This window comes from Artemia sp. Qi Xiang Cuo, chromosome 2, assembly GCF_049724085.1.
Source record: "Artemia sp. Qi Xiang Cuo chromosome 2, ASM4972408v1, whole genome shotgun sequence".
In the NCBI taxonomy this organism is placed as follows: domain Eukaryota; kingdom Metazoa; phylum Arthropoda; class Branchiopoda; order Anostraca; family Artemiidae; genus Artemia; species Artemia sp. Qi Xiang Cuo.
Window position 1 is genome coordinate 36,820,785 of NC_142795.1, and position 22,227 is coordinate 36,843,011.

At 36.4% G+C, this 22,227-nt stretch overlaps 1 protein-coding gene across 2 annotated transcripts in view; it reads left to right on the forward strand.

Annotated features, from left to right (window-relative positions):
* Positions 1-8,223, forward strand: part of LOC148955188 (glutamate receptor ionotropic, kainate 5-like) — a 39,849-nt gene extending 31,626 nt beyond the window's left edge. Inside the window, exon 5 of one of the 2 annotated variants that reach the window (XM_089100743.1) lies at positions 7,928-8,223. In XM_089100743.1, the coding sequence (XP_088956869.1) occupies positions 7,928-7,995 (68 nt within the window). In that variant the 3' untranslated portion in view covers positions 7,996-8,223. The remainder of the gene's footprint in view (positions 1-7,927) is intronic. The other variant, XM_089100752.1, reaches the window with a different exon arrangement.
* Positions 8,224-22,227: the final 14,004 nt, after the last annotated feature.

Below are 22,227 nucleotides of genomic sequence, written 5' to 3' on the forward strand. Positions count from 1 at the left end.
TACACCGGTGCTTTGTCTGCTCGGATCGGTTGACAAGACGCGGTCCCCATGAAAAACATACCCTCCCCTCATTGAACGCTCTACAAAAAGGTGCTGATCTACATCTGTGATTAGGCCTATTTCCTCCCTACTAAATTTTAAAATCAAATCCATCACTAAATGTGGTGTGGAAAAATAGTATCCTATATCTAACCCGAACTCTGAATAGATTTGATCTCTGTTTGTACAGACAATATCCAACAGAGTTAAAACGTCAGTGGCCAAGTAGAGTCTACAATAATCCCACCCATTTTTACAATTCCCTTAGCCCACACCTTCTTGGCAAACTCATATTCCTCGGCTGTTCATTCACTACTGATCAGTAAATTGTAAAAAGCTTCAATTGGAGGTAGTTTCACCTCGCTTAAGCGAGCGCCAGAACAGTAATAGTCGTATGTGTATACACCTTTGCAGGTCAACAGATCATACATTTCACTGTCTCGAAGGTGTTGTTTAAGCCAGGGAAAGCTATCAAAATTGTCGCTTTTCTGAACTTGAATCAATTGACTCAATGCCTTGGGAAAAAAACTAAAGGAATCTAAAACCCTGATTTTATTCCAACACGTATGCCCATTATCCACTGCCTGCCGTTTCAGCTCGAGAAGCAACAATTTCTCGGCTGATTTGGTAATGATTCGATAGGTGAATGAATTATTGGCCCATGGACTATCTACTCCCCTTCCCTCGCTGTGCATACGTGCCAGTGCCGGTAAAATAAATTTTAAATCATAATTTGCATTGTGGATAAAAACTGGGATAAAAAACTGCTGGCCAACATTTAAGCTACATGATTGATGCGCAACCCCTCTAAAATTACTACCCCCAGAGGATATTTCCTGCCACAAGTGATTATAATCTCTGACTTTCCCCCTCCCACCGGCCCCTCTTTTCCCTTTAGTCCCTTTATCCCCCTCTTCAAACTCCCCCTTACAAACCCAACACATTTTTTTATTTTTAATCGCGAGACGATCCTCTGCAAACAAAACCATTGGGTAATGAGTATTTCTCAAACGAGAAATAGTGCCATTAGTTGTGCCATTAAGTTTAGACAGTTTCGTTTTAATGCAGTCCTACTCCCCCAATGGTTAAACCTGTTCTCAACCTCACGTGGCGTTAGATTTATCTACGGAGACGGGGGCGTAGGGCTATTCACTGGCCTTGTGCTGTATAACGTAATTCGGAAATTGAGTATTATATATTACTTCTCGTTGATATTCACTGGCCAAAATTATTTTGTTGCATTGGAACAGAGCGTTCTGGAAATTTTTAAAACGTAAAATGGCCCTATCCCCTGAAACCGTTTCCACTATCTGGTAGCCATGCCGTCTACAATGCTTTATATGATCCCGTAGTTTTATATCACTACGGAATTATGAGAGGCATGTTGGACAGTAGAAACGTTCCCCCCTATGCTTACCACCCCCAAGAACTCTACTGATGTCTGTGATAGGGTTAAAATGGCCAATTGAATTGGCAAGGGCACTAGATGGGGGTGTATACAACAACCAAACCCAGTGTCTGACCAAATCAATTGACGGGCCCCTTACAGGGAAGACTGCCCCCTTCTTTTTAGAACGAACCCCATCTTCAAATTCAGTTTCATACTGAACCACAGTAACGCCGATATTTAAAAGGGCATTAGCCCTTTCAAAAATATCAATAGATCGTAGCGTTACTGGGTATCTTCCTTCTAAACATGAGAAATCTACAATGGGGGAATTGGACCCGTCCTTCCCATGTAGAGCCCAATTGTCTAAATTCGTCTTGTTAGCGTCACGTGCTAGAGGCCCGATTGCTGATATGAGGAAAGCGTACCTGAAACATTTTTGACCTGTTTCAAAACAGGTCTTTTGGACACCTTTACATCCTACTAGGTCTGGATTATATTTTAAAACTGTACCCGTGTCCCTATGCCCCCCTCTTAAAATAAAATCTTTCTTAAATTTACAGATATTTACATTTAAATTTTCAATAAATAAAACTACAGACCCGCTCCCATTTTCGTTATAGTTCTTGAGATGCGCAATAATTTGACCTACCCAGTCGCTAAAAACACCCTCAAAATTTTCTAAATTCGGATAAATGACGCGCATCTCGGTATGTATATAATCATAATAAACTTCACTTTTCCCCTCATTTAAATAAAAAACCTTTAAAACAATAGAAACCTTAATTGAATCCCTACCTCCCCACAACTGAATTTGGTTCTCCAGTAGTGCACGAATTTTATCTACATATTCATGCACAATTTCTATAGGATCAAACACAAAATTACCACACAAAAGCGAATTAAAAGGATCACCAAAAGTCGCAGTGTAGACAGCTATTGCTTTTGAAATTTGATAGCTGAAACTCTGGAAATATTGTACCCCACTCCCCCGCTTGTATATTATCAACTACCCCTCCCCCACAGTGTTCAATATTTGGGGTATGCGAATGCTCCACTTCAGTTGTTTGAAGTGGGGAAATGTAATCATTGGGGGGAGGGTTCCCAGTTAATTCGTTTGTAAAATCCTCCAAAAGCTGTAGTGTGTTAGGAATTAAGTCCTCCTGCCCAACTGCGCTATAATCTACTTTAAAATAATCAACTAAAAACTCATCAATATTAACTGACGACGACATTTCCAGTGAATTGTTGGAGAGGTCCTCTCCTTCTCCAACTTGTGAAGATGATGATGATGATGATGACGACGAGTATTGGACCAATGATCCAACCTATAAATGAAAAATAGCTTATTTTCAAAGTGTTCAAATCACCCCTACTGTTTTTAAAATTTAAAATATTATTTATGTATTATTTAAAACGTGCTTAGTAGTAGTAGCAGCAGTATGCACATAACAGCATTTGGTTAATTCACTGTCCCCCCACCCCACAACTATCGATAGTCCGAAAGCTGCAAATTTCCAACTTAATATAAGATATTTACAATCTAAAACGCCGCTTTACAGAGAAATAGTAATATGATTTTGTTCAAAAAATAGCTCATTTTCAAAGTGTTCAAATCAGCCCTACTGTTTTTTTTTTGTTTTTTTTTTTGTTTTTTTTTGGATTAGAGGCCATCGCGGCGCTTCCCGCGGCACTTCCCGCGGCGCGCAGCGCTTCTCGTGGCGCGAGAATTATTGCAATTGTCTGCATGAAACCGTTTTAATTTGACGGGAGAAAAACAACCCCCCCCCTTTTCAGCAATGTCATAAATATCAATTATTATTTTTGGGGACATAACTTGTTTCGCTCTTGCATAGAATTCCAATGTCCAAATATCTATCGCTAATTTTGCAGACAATTTCGCTATTTTCTTGGCCAAACAACAGAATTATGTAAAAGCATTGAAAACCTAGACGTGACTAAAACCGCTAATGATAGAACTAAACAGGAAAAGGGGTGGAACAGATCTATTTATATGCAAGTGCGGAGCCTTATGCCAAAAATCAAGACTATAATATTCACGGCGAAAAATAGCATTTTGAGTTTCAAATGGTGAGATACCGGTAAACTAGAAAATTATCTAAAAATATTATTATAAGATAGCGAAGAGATAGCAATAGTGGGGGAACAAAGAAAATAGCAAAGATTATAAGAAAGAGTGGCGGTTTCTTTGACATGCAAAAAAAATTACATTATATTTAGATATCTCTCAGGGAGGGGGGAGGAGAGAAATTTAAAACAAGGGGTGTGAGATTATAGAGAAAATAATATTTTAATATCCCGCTGAGATAAGTTTATATTGGGTTGAAAAATAGTGAAAAGAAAAGACTAAAAAACATTGGAAGAAATAGATATATATTTCTATAATATAGGTAGGAAAAAAAGGCTCACATTTGCAAATCCTGGCTGCACTTGGGTGCCAGATAGTCCGGGTAGTGCGTGTTGGAGGGCGGATGGGCCGACGTCGTTAATTTCTTGCGCAGATTGGGCTGCGGCTTGTGCAGTAGGACCAGTGACGGTACGGACTTGTGCAGTCGAGCCAGTGATGTCATGGGCTTGCACAGATGAGACATCTGGGTTCTCCATCCTTATGGCCCATTCTCTTTTTGGTTTATGCTCAGACTGCATAGGGACTGGCACTGATGGGGTTGCCTCACCCTCTCTTGCTCTCTTAGATGGAGGGGGCATACATTCTTCATAATTGGCCTTAAAAAAGAAGAGAAAAAAGTTAGTATGGAAAATAATTTTCCTCTTTTTTAAAGAAGGAAAATTAGTACTCCCAGCTCCTAACCAGAATTTTGTCTAGAAAAGCATTTATCACTAAGAAAGCCCATCCTACGCCAAAAGCAAAGCAATAGGTAAAATTTGCAAGAAATGCCCCTATTTTTACCTTGCAGAGAATTTTTTTTTAAATGTTTCCCGTCTATAGGTCTTTAAAATAGAAAAAAGATTGCTAGCCTTGCAGCTTATAGGCCTAAATTACAATCTAGGATTTAAATTTTGCAGACAGAATAAAGCTATCTTTTTTTTTCTTAGAAACCACCGGCCTTCTTACTGCCCTAACGTGAGAAAACAGTTTTGTTTTTCATTTTAAAATGATGGCGTTAGAAATGAGGCATGGCCACCTCCCACTTTCGCCAATGTCTCAAATATGTTGCTAGACCTTAATTTGAAAATAACGAGATTTCACCGGTTCTCCAAATAGAGATTGTATAGGCCTGCGCTAAATTATTGCAATTGTCTGAAAGTGTTTTAATTTTGACGGAGATACAGTTCCATTGACTTGGCCACCCCCATTGTAAACACAAAGGAAAAGGATGACAGCTAATTTTAACCTCGCGCAGAGCATTATGTCAAAAGAGAACGGCATAATGCTTTAAGAATTGACGGAAGTCAGTGGTCGCTTCTAGCTAGGATATAGAATGCTTAAAATTGTATAAATTTAACGAAAAGAAAATTATCATTGTAAAACAATGGGGGGGGTTAGGTTTTGAGGGTAAAAAGAACATATTTTATGTTTTCTATCGAGTATAAAGATAGCATGGAGGTGTTTTGTATTGTGGTGGGGAGGGAGGACTTAGATATACTGGCGGGTGATCAATGAAAATAACTTTATTTTGAAAATGTACTAAAACGGAACTTACATGGTAAATTGAGGTTGCCAATGCTTCAAGCTCATCAATTATGTCAGTTGTTATATCCATTGTGTCACAATAGTTTCTGATAATTTAATCACAATGCATGTCCGTTATATACGAAATCTCAAGGGTGATTTGTTATGTAATGGGGAAAACCATGTGTAACCAGCTCTCTGATTGGCAGAGAAGGGGGATGTATCCAACTCGCTGATTGGCTGAGAAGGAAAAACGTGATCTAGCCGTTCTCAGTTCCTGGAAACTCATAATATTTGCCTTGAACGTGCACTTACAACAACAACAACAACATCAAATGCTATTTCATATTTCTAAACACCTTGACATTCACGATCGATTACGCAATCAAGTTCTCGGAAATTCACTTCCCCCTTGAGTCCTACATCAATAGAATTGTTCCTGTTAAAATTCAATGCGCATGTGCAACCTTCGTCCCGGAGTTACTACACCTAGAAACAACAAACAAATCGACCTTGGAAAAAAGAGGTCATTGACACACTTTGATTTCGCAATCAATTTCTCAGAAATCCATCTCCCCTACGGACTCTATGCCCATATATGGTGCCCCGTCACGAGTAGCGCCCCCCTCTCTACTGTTAAATTAAACTGAAAATCCACGGTTATTTTTTTTGTTTTTTAGTAAAGCCTAATTTATGTTCTAGTCTTGAGAAGCCATGGGGGTTTTCAGCCCTAGTAATGTTAATTTTTGCTCGTTTTGAGTTTGACTTGACTAGTTATTATAATTTATGTTCGTATTGAGTTTTATTTAATTGTTGATAGTTATTTGTGGTAGTTTTACGCTTGGAAGATTATTTGACTTTATTTCTGCCCATTTTTGTTTTAATAGAGCTCTTTCCTATTCTTTGAAAACTTATTTTATAGAAAGTTTTTTAAATTAATACAAATATATGAAACCGTCATTCATCCAGGGGGGGTGGCACCCCCCTGCCCCCCCCTCCCTATGGGTGCCCATGTTATGAGACACAATCTGTAAATTTCCTCATGTTAGAAATCGTTTCATCTATAGGGTTGTTTTTTAGCACTAGGGTCTTACATCTAAGATCTTGCATCTTTCTGCAAAGATTATCATTTTTTAACTAATCTTTGTTCTAAGATCTTACACCTCACTGATGTTAGCAAAAAGTATGAAGAACGCCATTTTTCTGCCATATATAACAATCTACAATTAGACATGGCTAATTGTAGAAAGAGAAAAGCCAAGATAGATAGTCCAAGTAATTGAGAGGCAAATGTCTAAATGGCTGTTTAACTTTGTTTAACTAAATGTTTAACTTCGATGATATACTCATCACTCTTGACAGACCGCTGATCGTAGCAGAATAATGAAAGACGTTTGCATAAAAATGACAAAAGATGTAAGATCTTATTTCAAATATTCCACTTTTAAGTGTTTTCTGATAAGATCTTAGCACATTGATGAGTGAAAAATCGGCTCTTATATAACACTTGACGCTTGATAGATAAGCATTTTTTCTGCAATGAAAAATTTGGTAAATAAAATAATTGTGTTTCTAATGGAATAATCTAATAGACAATTTCTTCAATAAGTGTTTGAAGAATTGTATATGTCATCTGATAAGGTATTTTAACTGGTGTCTAAACCACGGAATAAACACATGCATGTGTTGATCCAAATAAAACAATTTAAGGTTCAAAAAATATAGGCTACATCCCTAACATCGCGTTCAATGTTGGACTATTTATGTGTGTAAGTTAAATTTAACCCTTTGCCTGTCATCCGTTTATTTTCAGCTCATAGTATAATGCCAGAGGTGGTTTCAGGGGAGATAGAAAGGGGGTACTTTCCCCGGGCACAGAATTTAGGGGTGCAAAATTTCAAATAAATAATCTAAGGGTTATAATCCCTTTTGTAATTTTTCTTATTTTAATTTAATTGAAATAAAGTAGAAGGCGGAATTAGTAAATGAAATTAATTGTAAATGAAGTTGTTAATTGGTTACTAAAATAAAAATAAATTAAAAATAAAAAAATATTAAATAATAATAATGAAGTTGAAAGAATAAATGATTAATTGATTAATACATTGAAAATAGTTTCATCATTAAATTAAAATTTTGTTAAAATCCGGACTGAAAATTTTCGGGATACAAGAAGGGGTGTACCAATCAACACTTTGTCCCGGGCGCAAGAGAGACCAGAACCGCCGCTGTAAAAAAAAAAACGCGAAAATAATTCATGTCAAAAAAAATTTCTACAAAAAGGTGCTGCACATTCCCACCACCAGATATGACACTGGCTAGATAGGAATCAGGCATGAAACCATTCATACTACTATCAATCCAAAGAAAAAAACCGATGCTAGTAATAAGAGTGCGTTGAGGACCATAAGTTGACACTAAACAGGATTGTGACAAGAGATATTGAAAAAATATTGAACCTTAATAAAACTTAAACTAACTGCGTTTTCCTTAAGCCTCCAAGATTATGTTTATTTTTCTCTTTTTATTAAAGAAAGAAAGGGTTTATTCATCAACAATAAAGATAACAAAACCTGGAGCAAAGCTTGTTTAGGTAAATATTCACCCCACTAGGCCTAAATATAAATCAACTTATGAAAGGTGACAACAATTAAACACCAAAAACAAAACAAGAAACGACACAAAATTAAATAAAAAACCATTCGGTACCTCCCATCATCAAACCATCAAACCAACAATTCAAACAGTTTTATTAAATTTGATTTTACTTGAAGATTAAGCGTGTCTGTATTTGCGTACTTATTTCCTCTTTAGCCAAGAAGGCTTTTACTCATGTTCTGCAATTTCAGGTCAATGGCCAGACTGGGATGATGATGATTTTGTAGATCTTCAAGAACAAGTTACAACTAACGTTTGAGTTGAATTAACTCCCTTCGCACCAATAAAAGAGAATATCATCTTAGTTTACTATTACCAGATATTAAATTTGAAGATGTACATACTTGACAGTGGTATACGCCTGTGATTTAGGCACTAGCACGTGTTTAATTTCTGTTAATTCATCCTTTAAAAGTCCAATTAGCCAAAAAACATTTCTTATTGTAAAATACGTATCTTATTAAACGCGTGTTTCAGTACCCATGGATTAAATGAAATAATTTATGATATTATGCTAAGATTGATAGAACATCCCTTTAAGGAAGGTGAATTTCATTCGGTTTGGGTATAACTAAACTCTAAGAGGTGCGCTACAATACTTGCTTTCATTTCAGTGAAACTATATATATATATATATATATATATATATAACAGATTCAGCCTTTTGCATTGTTCTTTCTTTCTCGTTTTTTTTTCATTTACTTAATCTTTTTCTTGCTTTTACTGATGCCTTGCATTTTCCATAATATATAACAGATAGTTTTGCCAGAAAGGACCAATTCTTTTTTTTAACACAAATTGTATTAATGCATGATTTGACTTTTGTTTTTATTTTAAATTCGTCTTTTAATGTTTGCATTAAATTAAGACTTCTGCGCTAATTTTAACAAATAATCAACGACAAATTTATATTTCAATAAATTAAATGTTAATAGGAAGGGAATTTAATAATTTAATTTTTTGATTTACTTTCAGTTAATGATACAGGACATTTACGAAAAGGACTGATCCAACTTTTATGTTTTTCTTTAAATTTTACACTTTTGTTGAGTTTATATAAAAATATTATTATCAAAGGAGTAGCAATTAATTTTTTTGTATAGAATTTTCACATTTTTTTTTTTCTACAATTTTGACTTCAGTTTTGAGTTTGTTAATTCTTCTAATTTGTAGTTGAATTGATAATCAATTCTACGCTATTTACAACAAACATTCAACGAATAATTTAATATTTTGATAAATTACATCTTAAAAGCTTGTGGGAAGCATTTGGAAGGATTTTTTTTTTTAATATTGAAGTCAACACCATTCCCGCGGATACTTAAAACCTCATTAAGGCATTTGGGTTTCACAGATAAACAAATCAAATCCGATTAATTAGTCTAACTTTTGAATTTTAATTCTTTTGGATTTTAAATTCTAATGAAGAATTAACTCTTGCGTATCATAGCCAAAACTTCACCCACTTTCCGCCGCCCGGTGTGTATCTGGGAGCTTCAGGGGTTTCACACAGTTCGTTACGCATGGTACAGGCCCCACAATACGTGGGATAGTTCTGCCACGCTTAGCACGTGACATCCGGTGTACGTGATCTCTAAAAGTCGCTGCCCCCTCGGATATACCTTAGGAGCTTAAAAACCCACTCTATACTAGCCTTGCAGGCTAGCTTTTGTTGAAGGCTAACTGAACTCCGTCGATTGCAAGAAGTCGGTTTTCCATATTCAAGTATTCATGTTCAATCATCCCAGAAACGACAAATTGTTTGAGGTTATAGAGATTAAGAGTTGCGCTCAATAAGGTATCCGATTCCTTTTGGTAATTAAATAAAAAAAACAAGTTTTTTAAACTGAATGTAAGGAGCGACATTAAAACTTAAAACGAACAGAAATTATTCCGTATATGAAAAGGGCTGTCCCCTCCTCAACGCCTCGCTCTTTACGCTAAAGTTTTTTATTATTTTAAAAAATAAAGTTGTGAGACAGAGTCAAAATTTAGCGTAAAGAAAGAGGCGTTGAGGAGGGGACAGCCCTTTCATATACTGAATAATTTCTGTTCGTTTTAAGTTTTAATGTCGCTCCTTACTTTCAGTTTAAAAAACTTGTTTTTTTTATTTAATTTCTGATCGTTTTTTAGTTAATGCAGGTTTTATTTTGGTTCACCGTCATTGAATAAGTAAACAAAATTTGCATAAAAATTTTGCTTTTCTTTTGCTAAATGGATGTCTCTAAATTTGATTATGACGTAATTTACAAATTAACTTACGTAACTAACTTCTATATTCGTATATTTTTCTTCTGGCAAAAAATACAAAGTTGCAGATTTTTGCAGATATGAGCTTGAAACCTATGTAATAGGGTTTTCTGATACACTGAATCTGACGGTGTGATTTTCATTAAAATTCTTTCATTTGTAGGGGATGTTTCCCCCCTCTTTAAAAAATCGGGTAAATTTTCTCAGGATCGTAGCCTTTGATGAGTAATACTAAACTTAATAAGATTTATATATTTAGAATCAGTATTATAAACACATTCTTTTGATACATTTATTGACATCAAAATTCCGTTTTTAAAAGTTTCGATTACTATGAGCCGTATCGCTTATTTTTTTTTTTTTTTTTTTATTACGTATATGTTATTACGTAGATGAAGGGGTTCTCCCCTTAGTCAATACCACACTCTTTACGTTAAAAGTTTAAAAAAAAATTTGATTCACGAAACCCTGAAACACCAAGGCCGTTTAATTAGAATAGATAGCTCTTTTGAACGCTACACTGAAAAAAACTATAGCGTAAAGAGCGAGGTATTGACTTGGGGGAGACCCCCCTCATATACATTATAATTTTTGTTCGTTTTAAGTTCTAATGTTGCTTCTTACTTTCAGTTGAAAAAACTTGTTTTTTTTAAAATTTAATTTCTGATCGTTTTTTAAATAATGCTTGGAAATCCGGCGCCCCCTTCATAGAAATGTCCCTTACCCCAAAGAAACATCCTCCACGGAAAGATTCTCCAGAGTAACCCCCTCCTCCAGCCCCACCCCCCCCCTCCAGAAAAAAATCCTTCCTGAAAATGTCTGTATACTTTCCAATAACCAATAAATAATGCTGGCAAGTCCGGCGCCCCCTTCATGGCAATTTTCCTTCCCCCATGAAAACTCCGTTCATGGACAGATCCTCCAACATAATGGCTGACTCACCCCCACCCCCCCCCTCACTACCAGAAAAAAAGCTCCTGAAAACTTCTGTATACTTCCCAATAACCAATACTATATGTTAACATTGGATAAAGTTCATAACTTTCAGCCCTCCCCCTAGGGGCTTCGAGGGATTAAGTCATCCTAAAAGACATAGTTATAATATTTTCGACCATGCTGAACAAAATGGCTATCTCAAAATTTTGATTGGGTGACTTTGGGAAAAAAATGAGCATGGGAGGGGGCCTAGTTGCCCTCAATTTTTTTTGTCACTTAAAAAGGGCACTAGAACTTTTAATTTCCATTCCAATGAGCCCTCCCACGATATTCTAGGACCACTGGGTCGATACGATCACCCCTGGGGAAAAGAAAAAAATAAAAACGCATCCGTGATCTTTCGTCTGGAAAAAAATGCAAAATGCCACATTTTTTTAGATAGGAACTTGAAACTTCAATAGTAGGGTTCTCTGATACACTTATTGTGACGGTGCGATTTTCATTAAGGTTCTATAGATTTTTGGGGGTCTTTCTCCCTTTTTTTGAAAATCAGCCAAATTTTCTCAGGCGCGTTAGTTTTGATGGGTAGCACTAAACTTGATGAAAGTTATATATTTGAAATCAGAATTAAAATCCGATTCTTTTGATGTATCTATTGGTATCAAAATTTCATTTTTTAGAGTTTCGGTTACCATTGAGCCGGGTTGCTCCTTACTTACAGTTCGTTACCACGAACTGTTTGAAAAGTGGTATTATAAAATCAGTCCAACATGGAATAAAAACGCATTACTTGCCTTTTGAAAAAATTATATTGTACAGCTGGTGGATTAAAACAAAAAAAAAACTGAAAAAAAATAAAAACAACAGCCTCCTCTCCAAAAGCAGGCCGTACATTAGCCGTCAAATACAAAGTAAAAATAAAAAAGTAAAAAAAAATTCTTTTTGTTCACGTATAGCAAAAGTGGGTGTTAACCAGTGGTTAGGGCTATAACTTCAAGCTCTCTTTCTTTAATTGTGGGTATCGCTTTTTTTCACATAGATTCTGGTATTCCCCCTCCTCCTATAAAAAGTGAAAGTAATAGAAAAATTTCACCTGGGGACCTATATTGCTGTGTATTTGCCTCCTTTTTTTCTCGGATCTGTTTGAAAATAACCCATCTAACTCTTACAGAAGACAAATACTGACTTTTAGCACATTTAAGGGGCTTTAATTTATTGCTATCTCACCTCTTCATTGCAAAGCAAATCGCATTGATAGCAGCCATAGTTTGTCATTTCCTATTAATGCTCATAAATTTTGAGTTTCAGAAATATTGAACGATATTGCATTTGACTTCTTTTCACTTAGTATTTCGCTAATTCTTTCCTGTTATTACCATGATTTATTACAAAAGCCGTTATACAATAAATTCTACACACAACGGAAAACAGAAAGCAGAGCGAAAAGAGAAAAGAAAGCAAACTGACTGTAACAAATAAATAAAAACTGCTCTTAAATAAATAACAAATAATAGAAAATTCTAAATGCATTAAAATACACGCCCTCTACCCTCAACAATACATGACGCAGTAGCAAAGGGTATGAACGAAGGTTCATTCTCTTTTCTTCTGTGTTTTCCATTCAATAAAGTGGTATCTTCCTCAGGGTGGCTACTCTAAACCATTCCTGAATATCAGGCCCATACAGGGAGTTACTTAGCAAGCCTGAAAAAGCTTGAACAATATTTTCTATTACCTCACTTCATAAAAATCTTCCAAAGGGAACGACGTATAGAAAGTGGGGAAATATGAGTGAAAAAAAGAGATGAGAAGATGTTTATCGAAGCTTGATGTAGATGTGGCTTATCGTGAGTTGATGGTTGTGAGACAGAGGAGAACTGAGTGGGAGACGTGAGATGTGATACGTGATACCTTCTATTGAATGAATCAAATAGGAATCAAGAGTCACAAATAGAACAGGACTAATTTTCATTGCCATTGACTCTTAGGAACTCACACTTCTCAGAAGTAACACCAAATTCTCAGAAAAAGAAGGTAGAATCAGAAGTGTCGGCTTCAATGAGCCAATTAGTACCAACTAAAAGTGTCTTTGGGCAGTCAATTCCAAGCTGGAAGTCAAACTGATGAAGTGAAGCATAACGCTTACCTTCAAGCTCATCTATAACAACTTATTTAAGCAGCTTGCGCAGAGCAGCGGAAACGGCAACAGTTCGGAATAGATTGCACTTAAAAGCGGTTTCCCCCTCCTTGGAAACTGGTGTAGCATCTCTGGCACAAAATGATAACAGAACAGTACCCAGGCTTAGGATATCCTAACCAGATATGGAGACCAAAGCACCAGCGATAGCAGAGGAAGACTCTGCTTTCAATCTTGGCTTCGTTTGCATTTTCCCAATCCAAAACTCGTCTCTTGGTTTTGGCTTTTTCTTAGCTGGATATAGTAAGGAACGAACCCCTGTTGCAACAGACGTCACCATATAGTTTTACTGTAAACTCATTTATGGTTATAACCAACCATTATGACTTAATTCATCACCTACTACGTTAAGATGCAGTTTCTTTGTCAAAGAATTGATTTTACTTTAAATATTATGCTTCAGTGCTTACACAAGGTACAAGATATACCAATTTCCTTAAAAATTAGCCCTTAAAAAGCTCTCAATGATATTTCAGTGTACCGCTGGCAGTGAAGAAGGGAAAAAAAGGGACAACACATCAGTGCTGCCCATGCAAAAAGTGATTTTCCTTGTTTTTCAAGCTAAGGAACTGCAAGCTTCCTCAACATGGTTTTTGCCCACAGCGATTTAAATTCTGTAATTTTTTGTTCTATCCTACGCCATTTTTAGGGTTTTCAGGCTAGCTCTCAAAATTCCCTTAAATTGGTTTTCAAAATAACCTTTTTCCTATCAAGACTAGTTTAAATATTAGTTAGCATTCCTGAATTTAGGAAAAATGGCAATTTTTCTCACCTGCCATTTTTTTGGAACACATTCTTAAATTGTTGGTTACTATGGGCCGTGGTTCATTCCTTGATAAGTTGCAGCTACTGCTCCAACCTATCAGCTCATTTTGCACTATTGGTGACATTATTAGAGCTTCAAAACAGTAAAATGGTGTTTTAAAGTTGCTGAAATTGCAAAACCACAACTTTAAATGTAAAGCACTACTTTAAAGTTGAAAATACCATAACTACACAGTACGGTAAATTTCTAGGTGATGGGCTTTTTGCTATCTTAGAAAGTACTTGGGTTAGTTCAATGAAACTCTAAGAAATGGATTCCGACTATAAATTCCGACCTGGAAATGTTTTTGGAAATATCTAGATCCATGTTTCTCTCTACAGGGCACTAACCTTTGATAAACAAGGTTTTACAGTAGGCTACTACTACTACTACTAAAAACTCACCACAGAACCAAGCCGCCTGATGCCAACACAGCTATGAACGCTTCTCCTCCATCCCCATCTACTCAAAGCCTCCCTCTTTACACCCTCCCAGGAATTTCCCATTTCCTTTAAATCTTTCTTTATGACCTCCTCCCACCCCAACCGTGGACGATCTACTTTTCGTTTAGCCCTAGACCGTTGGCCCAAAGGGACAATCTTCAGCAATTTGTCATCCTTCATTCGCAGAACGTGCTCTAGCCATCTCGACCTTTCTCTTATTATAGCCCTAGAAAGCGAGATTGAATCACACTTATCGTACAGCCTACTGTTTAAAATATGGTCAGCCCGCTGGGTACCTAAAACAACCCGTAGGCAATTTTTCTGTAGCTTCCAATATTCCAATCTTGGTTTGCAGACTTGTCATCCTATTCTTCCAAACTTTTCTTAACTGTGAAAAAACACTCTGAGCTTGGCTATTCTAGTTTTAACATCTTCACTGCTATTCCTAGCCTTATTGACTTAGTCTTCTTAACTTTTATTTTCAAACATATTCTAGCGCCCTGAATTCGCAAAACCTCTAAAAGTTCATTGATTTTGCTCATACTTTCATCCAGGATGCATAAATCATCAGCAAAATCAAGGTCCAGGGGAGTTTTCCTCCCCATTTGATTCCGTGGTCTTCGATTGCCTTTCCTATGCTCCTTAATCTAAAGCCAATCAAAATGATCCATATAAAGGGGGATAGGACGCAACCCATCTTAACTCCTGATTTAACAAGAAACCAGCTGCGAATCTCATTTCCTACCTTAACCGCAGCAGTGTTATTCTTGTACATAGAACTAATCACTTTAATGTATTTGTCTGGTATAGCATATACGGATAAGACCTTCGTTAAAACTCTTCTATCAACAGAATCGACCGCTTGCTCATAATCCATAAGACTGAGGACCAAAGATGTTTGATAACTCAGGCACTTCTCAATTATTAACCTATGAGTAAAAATTTGGTCGACACATCCTCTGCCTTTTCTAAAACCCGCACTGTTCTTCTCTTAAAAGTTTGTCTACAGCATCTCTCAGTCTAAAAAGTATCATATTACTAAGTAATTTTCTACCAACAGAGACCAGACTAATGCCTTGATAATAACCACATTCGATCTTGTCACCTTTCTTATACAGTGGTTTAATCAAAGTTTTTTCTAAAATCGCAAGATAATTCCCCTTTTTCAAAATTCATATTCATAATATTCAGTAACTTATTTCTAACCTCAAAGCCACCATATTCAAGAAACTCATTTACCAAACTATCAGCACCTGGAGCCTTATCATTTTTTAATTTTTTTAGCACTGCCGCTAATTCTTCCTCACAAAACAAATCTTCCTTCACTTCCAAGGTATCCCAAACTTTTTCCTTTTCCTCTGCATCTTTTCCTGCAACTCTATCTTGGCTTAGCACATTCTCAAAATGTTCTGCCCACCTCACTTTAATTCTTTCCTTATCGCTAATTATGGCCCCGTTCCTATCTTTAACTGGGACGAGTCTGGATTAGCTGCACTCTCTCAATTTAGGTCAGTACAATATTTTATTATTGTACCGTCTAGTGGCATCTTCCAGATTCTCAGCAATTTTATCCATGCCTCCAATTCACACCTCCTTAGTTCACATATTACTGCTTTCTTCTCTTTCTGTACATTACTTTCGTTTTCATATGATCTATGACTCAGATAATACTTGTGCAAGATCCTTCTCCTCTCTATTAAACATAAAGCGTTTGTCAGCAATGTTCCTAGCTGCGCTCCTAGCTCTCTTCGCTAATACACCATCAGCAACTTCACAATTGTTTTCCTAAAATCTTTCCATCCATCTTCCACATTGTCCAATTTTAAACTCTAGAGTTTATTATCCAACTGTTCCTTGAATGTTTCTGTCAAATTCTCATCCTGGACTTTCCGGGAGCAGTAACCCTTACGAAATTTCAGCTTTAAATTAACCCTAGACACCACTAGATGGTGATCTTTACTTTTAACATTGCTTTTACTTTTTAAAATCAGAATTTGTAGAAACGTGTTTAAAACCATAAGAATATCCAAGTACGCCTTAAAATTCTATTCAATCTCTGGAGTTTTTACTTTAAAAGGTATAGTAAAAAAAATTGATTCGAACTAACAGCTTAGTTTTGTTTGCCAAAATTAAGACAAGTGGACTTGTCTTTTATGCAATCTGTACGGATTTCTTTTTTTTAAGTCATTTTCTTAATATTCAGTTTCTTTATCCTACTTCAATAATTCAGATCCGATCTATGACCTGACCAAATAAACAGTCACAGCCCTAGATGAGAAAAAAAACACATCAAGCAGGACAGTATTCAGAATTTTTGTACGAATGATCATAAGCTAGGCAGGAGAGATAAAAAATGCTTATTATTCAAAGCTGTTCATAGATTTAGAAGAGACTGCAACTAAAACCGAGACCCATAAATAGTGCAGAATTGCCAAAAGAGCTGAACTTGGAAAACAAAATGTTACCACCACAGAAAATGTGGAAAAATCTGACAAGACTATCATCACAGAACGACTAGAAATATTGGACCGATGGAAAGAGCCTTTCAAGCACGTGTTGAATGGGAAAAGTCAGGCTATGTCCCAAATTTCCCCCATTCAGTCCAGTTAAAATACATAAGCCTGGAGCTCCATCATATGGGGAGCAGTATCTTGGTGATTTATGCTTACCTTCCGTAGGGGAAGTCAGAAAAGTTGTGAAGTATCTAAAAAAAAAATATGTATAGCAAAGGCTAAGGACGTCCCGCTAGCAGAGCCTTATGAAGCCCAAACAAACCGTCTTAGCAAGGTTTGTAACGCTGAATATGTAGAATAGAATAGAATTTAATTTAAAAATTTCTTTCACAGCATGGTTGCCGAATTTGAATTTTACGTCATAAATAGCCCTAGTATATATACATATCATATCGAAGGAATTTGACCTTCACGTCAAACACAATCCAAGAGAAATACATAAAAAAAGATGAGTCAAAACTTAGTTAAAAAGTCAAAAAGAAAAAATAAAATAGATAACAATAAAATTAATGACTACTTTGCCTGGCTATTATACAACTCAAAAGAACTTAGAACAAAACTCTTGCGATATTTTTCATGTTTAGTGCAGATGGGAGTCAGTTTGGGGACTTTTTGGGATTTTATACGGGACGGTCTATTGCGGGTGGGATGGTAGGTATGATGGAACGTAATCGGGGAACAGACAGGGTCTTGGTACCGAAACCAAGGCACAGGAGGTTCTTTCTCTCGGCCAGCATGGTGAGCTTGAACTTACCTAGTAGATAATGATATGGAACCTTCCCTTTACCATTTATGATTCTAAGTGCTCGTTTTTGGTCATTTTCAATCTTATAAATTTGATCTGAAGAAAGACCGAAATACCACACTGGACAAGCAAACTCCAGTATTGGCCGAATAAAAGAACAATAAAGTTGGAGAAGATCCTTAGGGGCAAGAAAATTTAATCAAAAGTTTTAAAAGGGAAACCGAGGGGGAAGCTTGTTTGAGGGTGTTTTAAACATGGGTATCCCGCTTCAAGTCAGCAGTAATTGTCACCCGAAGTAGTTTAATGCACGTAACAGAGATTTTGGGAGGAGTAGGGCTTGTGAAAGAAGGGGATGGTTTGAAAAAATTAACTGTCATAACTGACGATTTATTAGCGTTAACTTTCATCTTATACAAAGAAGCCTCCTGTGTGACATCATCAAGTACTGTGATAATTGAGCTTTTAATATTTCGTCGACAAACCTCAAGGGCAGACAAGTCGTCCACATACTTCTATCGATCTGTGTGGTCAGTCATGAGGCTATTAACCAATATAAGGAATAAAATGTGAATCATCAGGGTTCCCTGGGGGACCCCACAAAAGATAGGAAGGGGATCGGAATAAACATTTTTATATTTAAGCACTTGCGAACGATTTGTTAAAAAGGAGGCAACAAATTTAACAAGAAATGGACTCACTTGAAACTCCGTCAACAGTTTATTTGGAAGGATATCGTGGTCAATTAGGTCTAACGCTTTCTGGAGATCAATTAAGATTAGATTCAACCAACTATTAGGGTTTTCAAAATTTTTAATAATGGTGTTAAGAAGACTAACAAAGTAGTGTGAAGTAGATGTCTCCTTCAGCTTTCCAAACTGTTGTAAATCAAAAAGTTCAAAAATCCCTGCCTTTGATTAATTAGCTAAGAAACTCTCGTACATTTTCTCTAAGAAACTCTCGTACAGAGAAAACTGGGGTCAAGGTGATTGGTCATGCTCCAGTAAAATCATTCAGGCCTCTCTTTTTTTGGATTGGAGTAATATAGCCCAGCTTCCCCATGACGAGTAACATCCAGAATTATTAATATCATTAAAAATATTAAGAAGGGGTGTTGATAGCTTATCAGAGAATGTTTTTATTAGATCAATTGGGATACCAAAGGGTTAAATACTAGTATTTTTCAGTTTCTGCATTTTTCTGTTATTTTCTTCGCTGAAATTTTCGGGATTTTATCTTTTGAAGTTCCAGGGATTAGATAGTTTTCCAAGAAAGGGGGGAACGCTTGCACAAAACTAGCTAGATCCTTATTCAGCTCATTGGCTGTCTGTTCAGGTGGCTCATCCAGAAGGAAATCAAAGTTCTTGCACGAGCCACTGCCTATTTCTTTCACTTTCATAGACCATTGCTGAAGTTTGCTCTGTTTTGGGCAATTCAATTTATATATTCCCTAGGATTGGCGTAAAGCTATTGTAATCCCTGTATTCAAAAAACGAGATTAAGGAAACTGTAAAAATTACTGGGAGTCTCATTAATAGACCTGTTCGGGATTATTTTTACGATAGTTATAGTAAACCCCTTCAAAAAAGAACGAGGGCAATATGCAAGGATGCATCAGGTAGGTTTAGAATGGGATGAGTAGCCAGTGTTGAAAAATTTCGGTGTTTGTTTTGTGTTATTGGCAACGGAGATTTATTTTAAGTAGGCTTTAAAATAGACTTTGTCCGGGGACAGATTTTCAGACAAACGATATATTAAAAACAATTTTAACTTTTATAAAAATTGATCTGCTAACTAATGCTGAACTAATATGGTCCTATACCCACTACATTGAACTCAATTAAAGTTTTCTCTGAATCCTTCCATTTTGGGGGTTAAACTAAACTTTTTTTTAACAGGGAATAATTTACAGGCTTATCCTGTTTACATAATACAAAAATTAGGAGTAATTGTGTCCAACAAATTTGATCTTAAGTCGCTTTGTTTTGCATCTTTTTTGTTTTTGCAACCTTCGCTTTATCCTTTACCATTGTTTCATTCAGGGATTGGACACCTTTGCAATTTTTCTCGACTTCATCCCCACATTTGAGTCAATTTAACAACCCATAATGTGGGAAATAATTCTCGAGTTTGGTGGTTCCGACAAAGATAGTTGACCTACTAAAAGAATAGCATGATGTTTAACTGAGTAAAGGACGAATATATGGTGAGCTAACCTGCTAAGAGAACTATTTGAAATAACATATTGCGTCCGTCAAGGATGTTCAGCATGGTTATTTCTTTTCAACTATAATATTGGTTATGTTGCTAAAGACGCATTGAAAGAAGATGACGGTGTCACTGTCTCAGCACATAAAAAGTATTACTGATATTGAATATGTTGATGATGGTACTTCACTCAAAGCCACAACCCAGAAAGCACAAAATATTATAGAAAGGATAACGAACACTGCTAGCGTGTCAAGATTCAGGATTAGCATCCCCAGGAAAATGTATCTCTCAACCAGAGAAAATACTTCAAAATGGAGAACCCACTGAGAGAGTAGAAGAGTTTAAATATATGGGATCACTTATTGATGCTAAAGGTGGAGCTTCTAGGGAGATTCAATTCAGAATTAACGATGCTTGACCTGCCTTGGGTGAGATCTGCAAACCCCTAAGGACTAGAAGAAAAGTAACCCTATGACGAAACTTAGGAGGCACTCAGCATGCTTGCGTTCAATTTTATTATATGGTTATGAAACCTGGCTTCTCAAAACAGAGAAAGAACATCAGCTTGGCAATCTTGATCGAAAATTCCTACGAGCCATAGGCAATAGCATGATGTTGTAAAGAAAATGTGCGGAAAAACTTAGACGTTTCCACTTTGATTAGGAAAAGACGTCTGAATAGGATAGCTCACGTGATAAGGTGCCTAGAAAACATTCTGACATGCAACGTGCTACTAGCAGCCCATACCCCCCCCCCTCTTTTTTCGTCATGGACAAAAAAACAGATGTCAAGACAAAATTCTTAGCGTAACGTTGTCAAAAAGGATATCCAGCAACTTGGGGTTTTCTGGAAGCATGGTCACCAATGGTTTAATATGTGCTGGAGTCTATTCAACCACATACAGAAGAAAGAATCAATGGAAGCAATTGGTACAACAGCTTCTTAACGGAGATTTGAGCTGAACAGCCTGTGTCTCTTCTTAGGTCAGTAAGTAGACGAAATTTATAGATCAGATTCATCAGAGATGTTTATATTCATGAATTTGGATGGCAATTATGAAATCGGATATATTTGATCAGAATATTGCACACAGCTCTGAGTATAGTATTTCTGGTCAAACAATCATTGTTACACGGAAAAACTCGTATGTGTGTAAACCGAGAGTTAACCAAGCAAATGTTTAACCTCCTTCAAGTGCTAACCTCCTCCTTGAAGTGCTACATGAAAAATGAGGGATAAATGTAAATCAAGGGATCTTAAATTGTTTTTCTTTTATAGTAGTTCAGACAACACTTTCTCCTTTCATTTTCAAGAATTTAGTTATAATGAAAGACATTTCTTTTCTCGCCAACTTTGTATCTTAAGTTAGAATGGGCGTGAAAAGGTAGCCTACCTGAACTTGTTGAATGAGAAGTGCTTGATTAGGAGGAGGGTTAGAAGAAAGTCTAGCCGTTCCTTTAACTATCTTTTAATTGACAGGAGTAGCTAGTTTTGGTTAGCATGAACAGTAAGAGCTTCATGAGTAGAAATCGCTTTCCAAATTTATCACAGCCTTTTCAAAATGTGCGCTTAACTTTGAAAATTATGACTTAAGGCAACTTGATGAAAATTATCTTAAATTTGCAGTCTGGAGTGGCCCTTCTTCTGTTTAATTTTCTTATCCCTTTGGCTCATAGACTTCTAAAAAAGATCACAGGTTGTCTCAGTAGCGGATCCAGTAGGGGGTGGGTGGGGGTTACTCCGGGCCCCCCAAGATTTTTTCTGGCGCTCTCATTCATTATTTTTTTTTCTTTTTTTACTCTTTTTTTAGAATAAATTTTTCAATTTGGTCAAATATTGGCAACTTTATCAAGTTAGCCCCTCCAAGTTTTTGCTCCTTTGTGTCCATGTCACATTGGGCCTCCCCCAAGATTTTACTCTAGATCTGCCCCTGGGTTCTCTGACACATTAACATGAAATACATGCAGACGGACTCATAGACTATTGAAAAATGTCCATAGGTTTTGATACACAATTAAATAAAATAAAAACAGATGGTCCTGCTTGGTAACTCAATTCCGTTGTCGAAAGATTTATTAAAAACAATTTTAACTTTGACCCACACTCTTTGAGTATACTCAAAGAGTATGGGAAACTATATAGTTTCCCATACTCTTTGGGTAGAGCATGAGTAGGAAGAGTTTGAGTAGAGTATAACTATCTTTCTTGTTTTTTTCCTACAGTTAGCCATGTTCTTATGCCTACTGCAAAATACTTGATTTTTAATTCCAAATCAACGGAGTATAGAGTATAGTTTTCCATACTCTTTGGGTGAAGATAATAACCGAATTGTCTAATTAGATGCCGCTATTCAGCGTATACTACAACATACACTCCTTTGAGAAGTAGCTGATG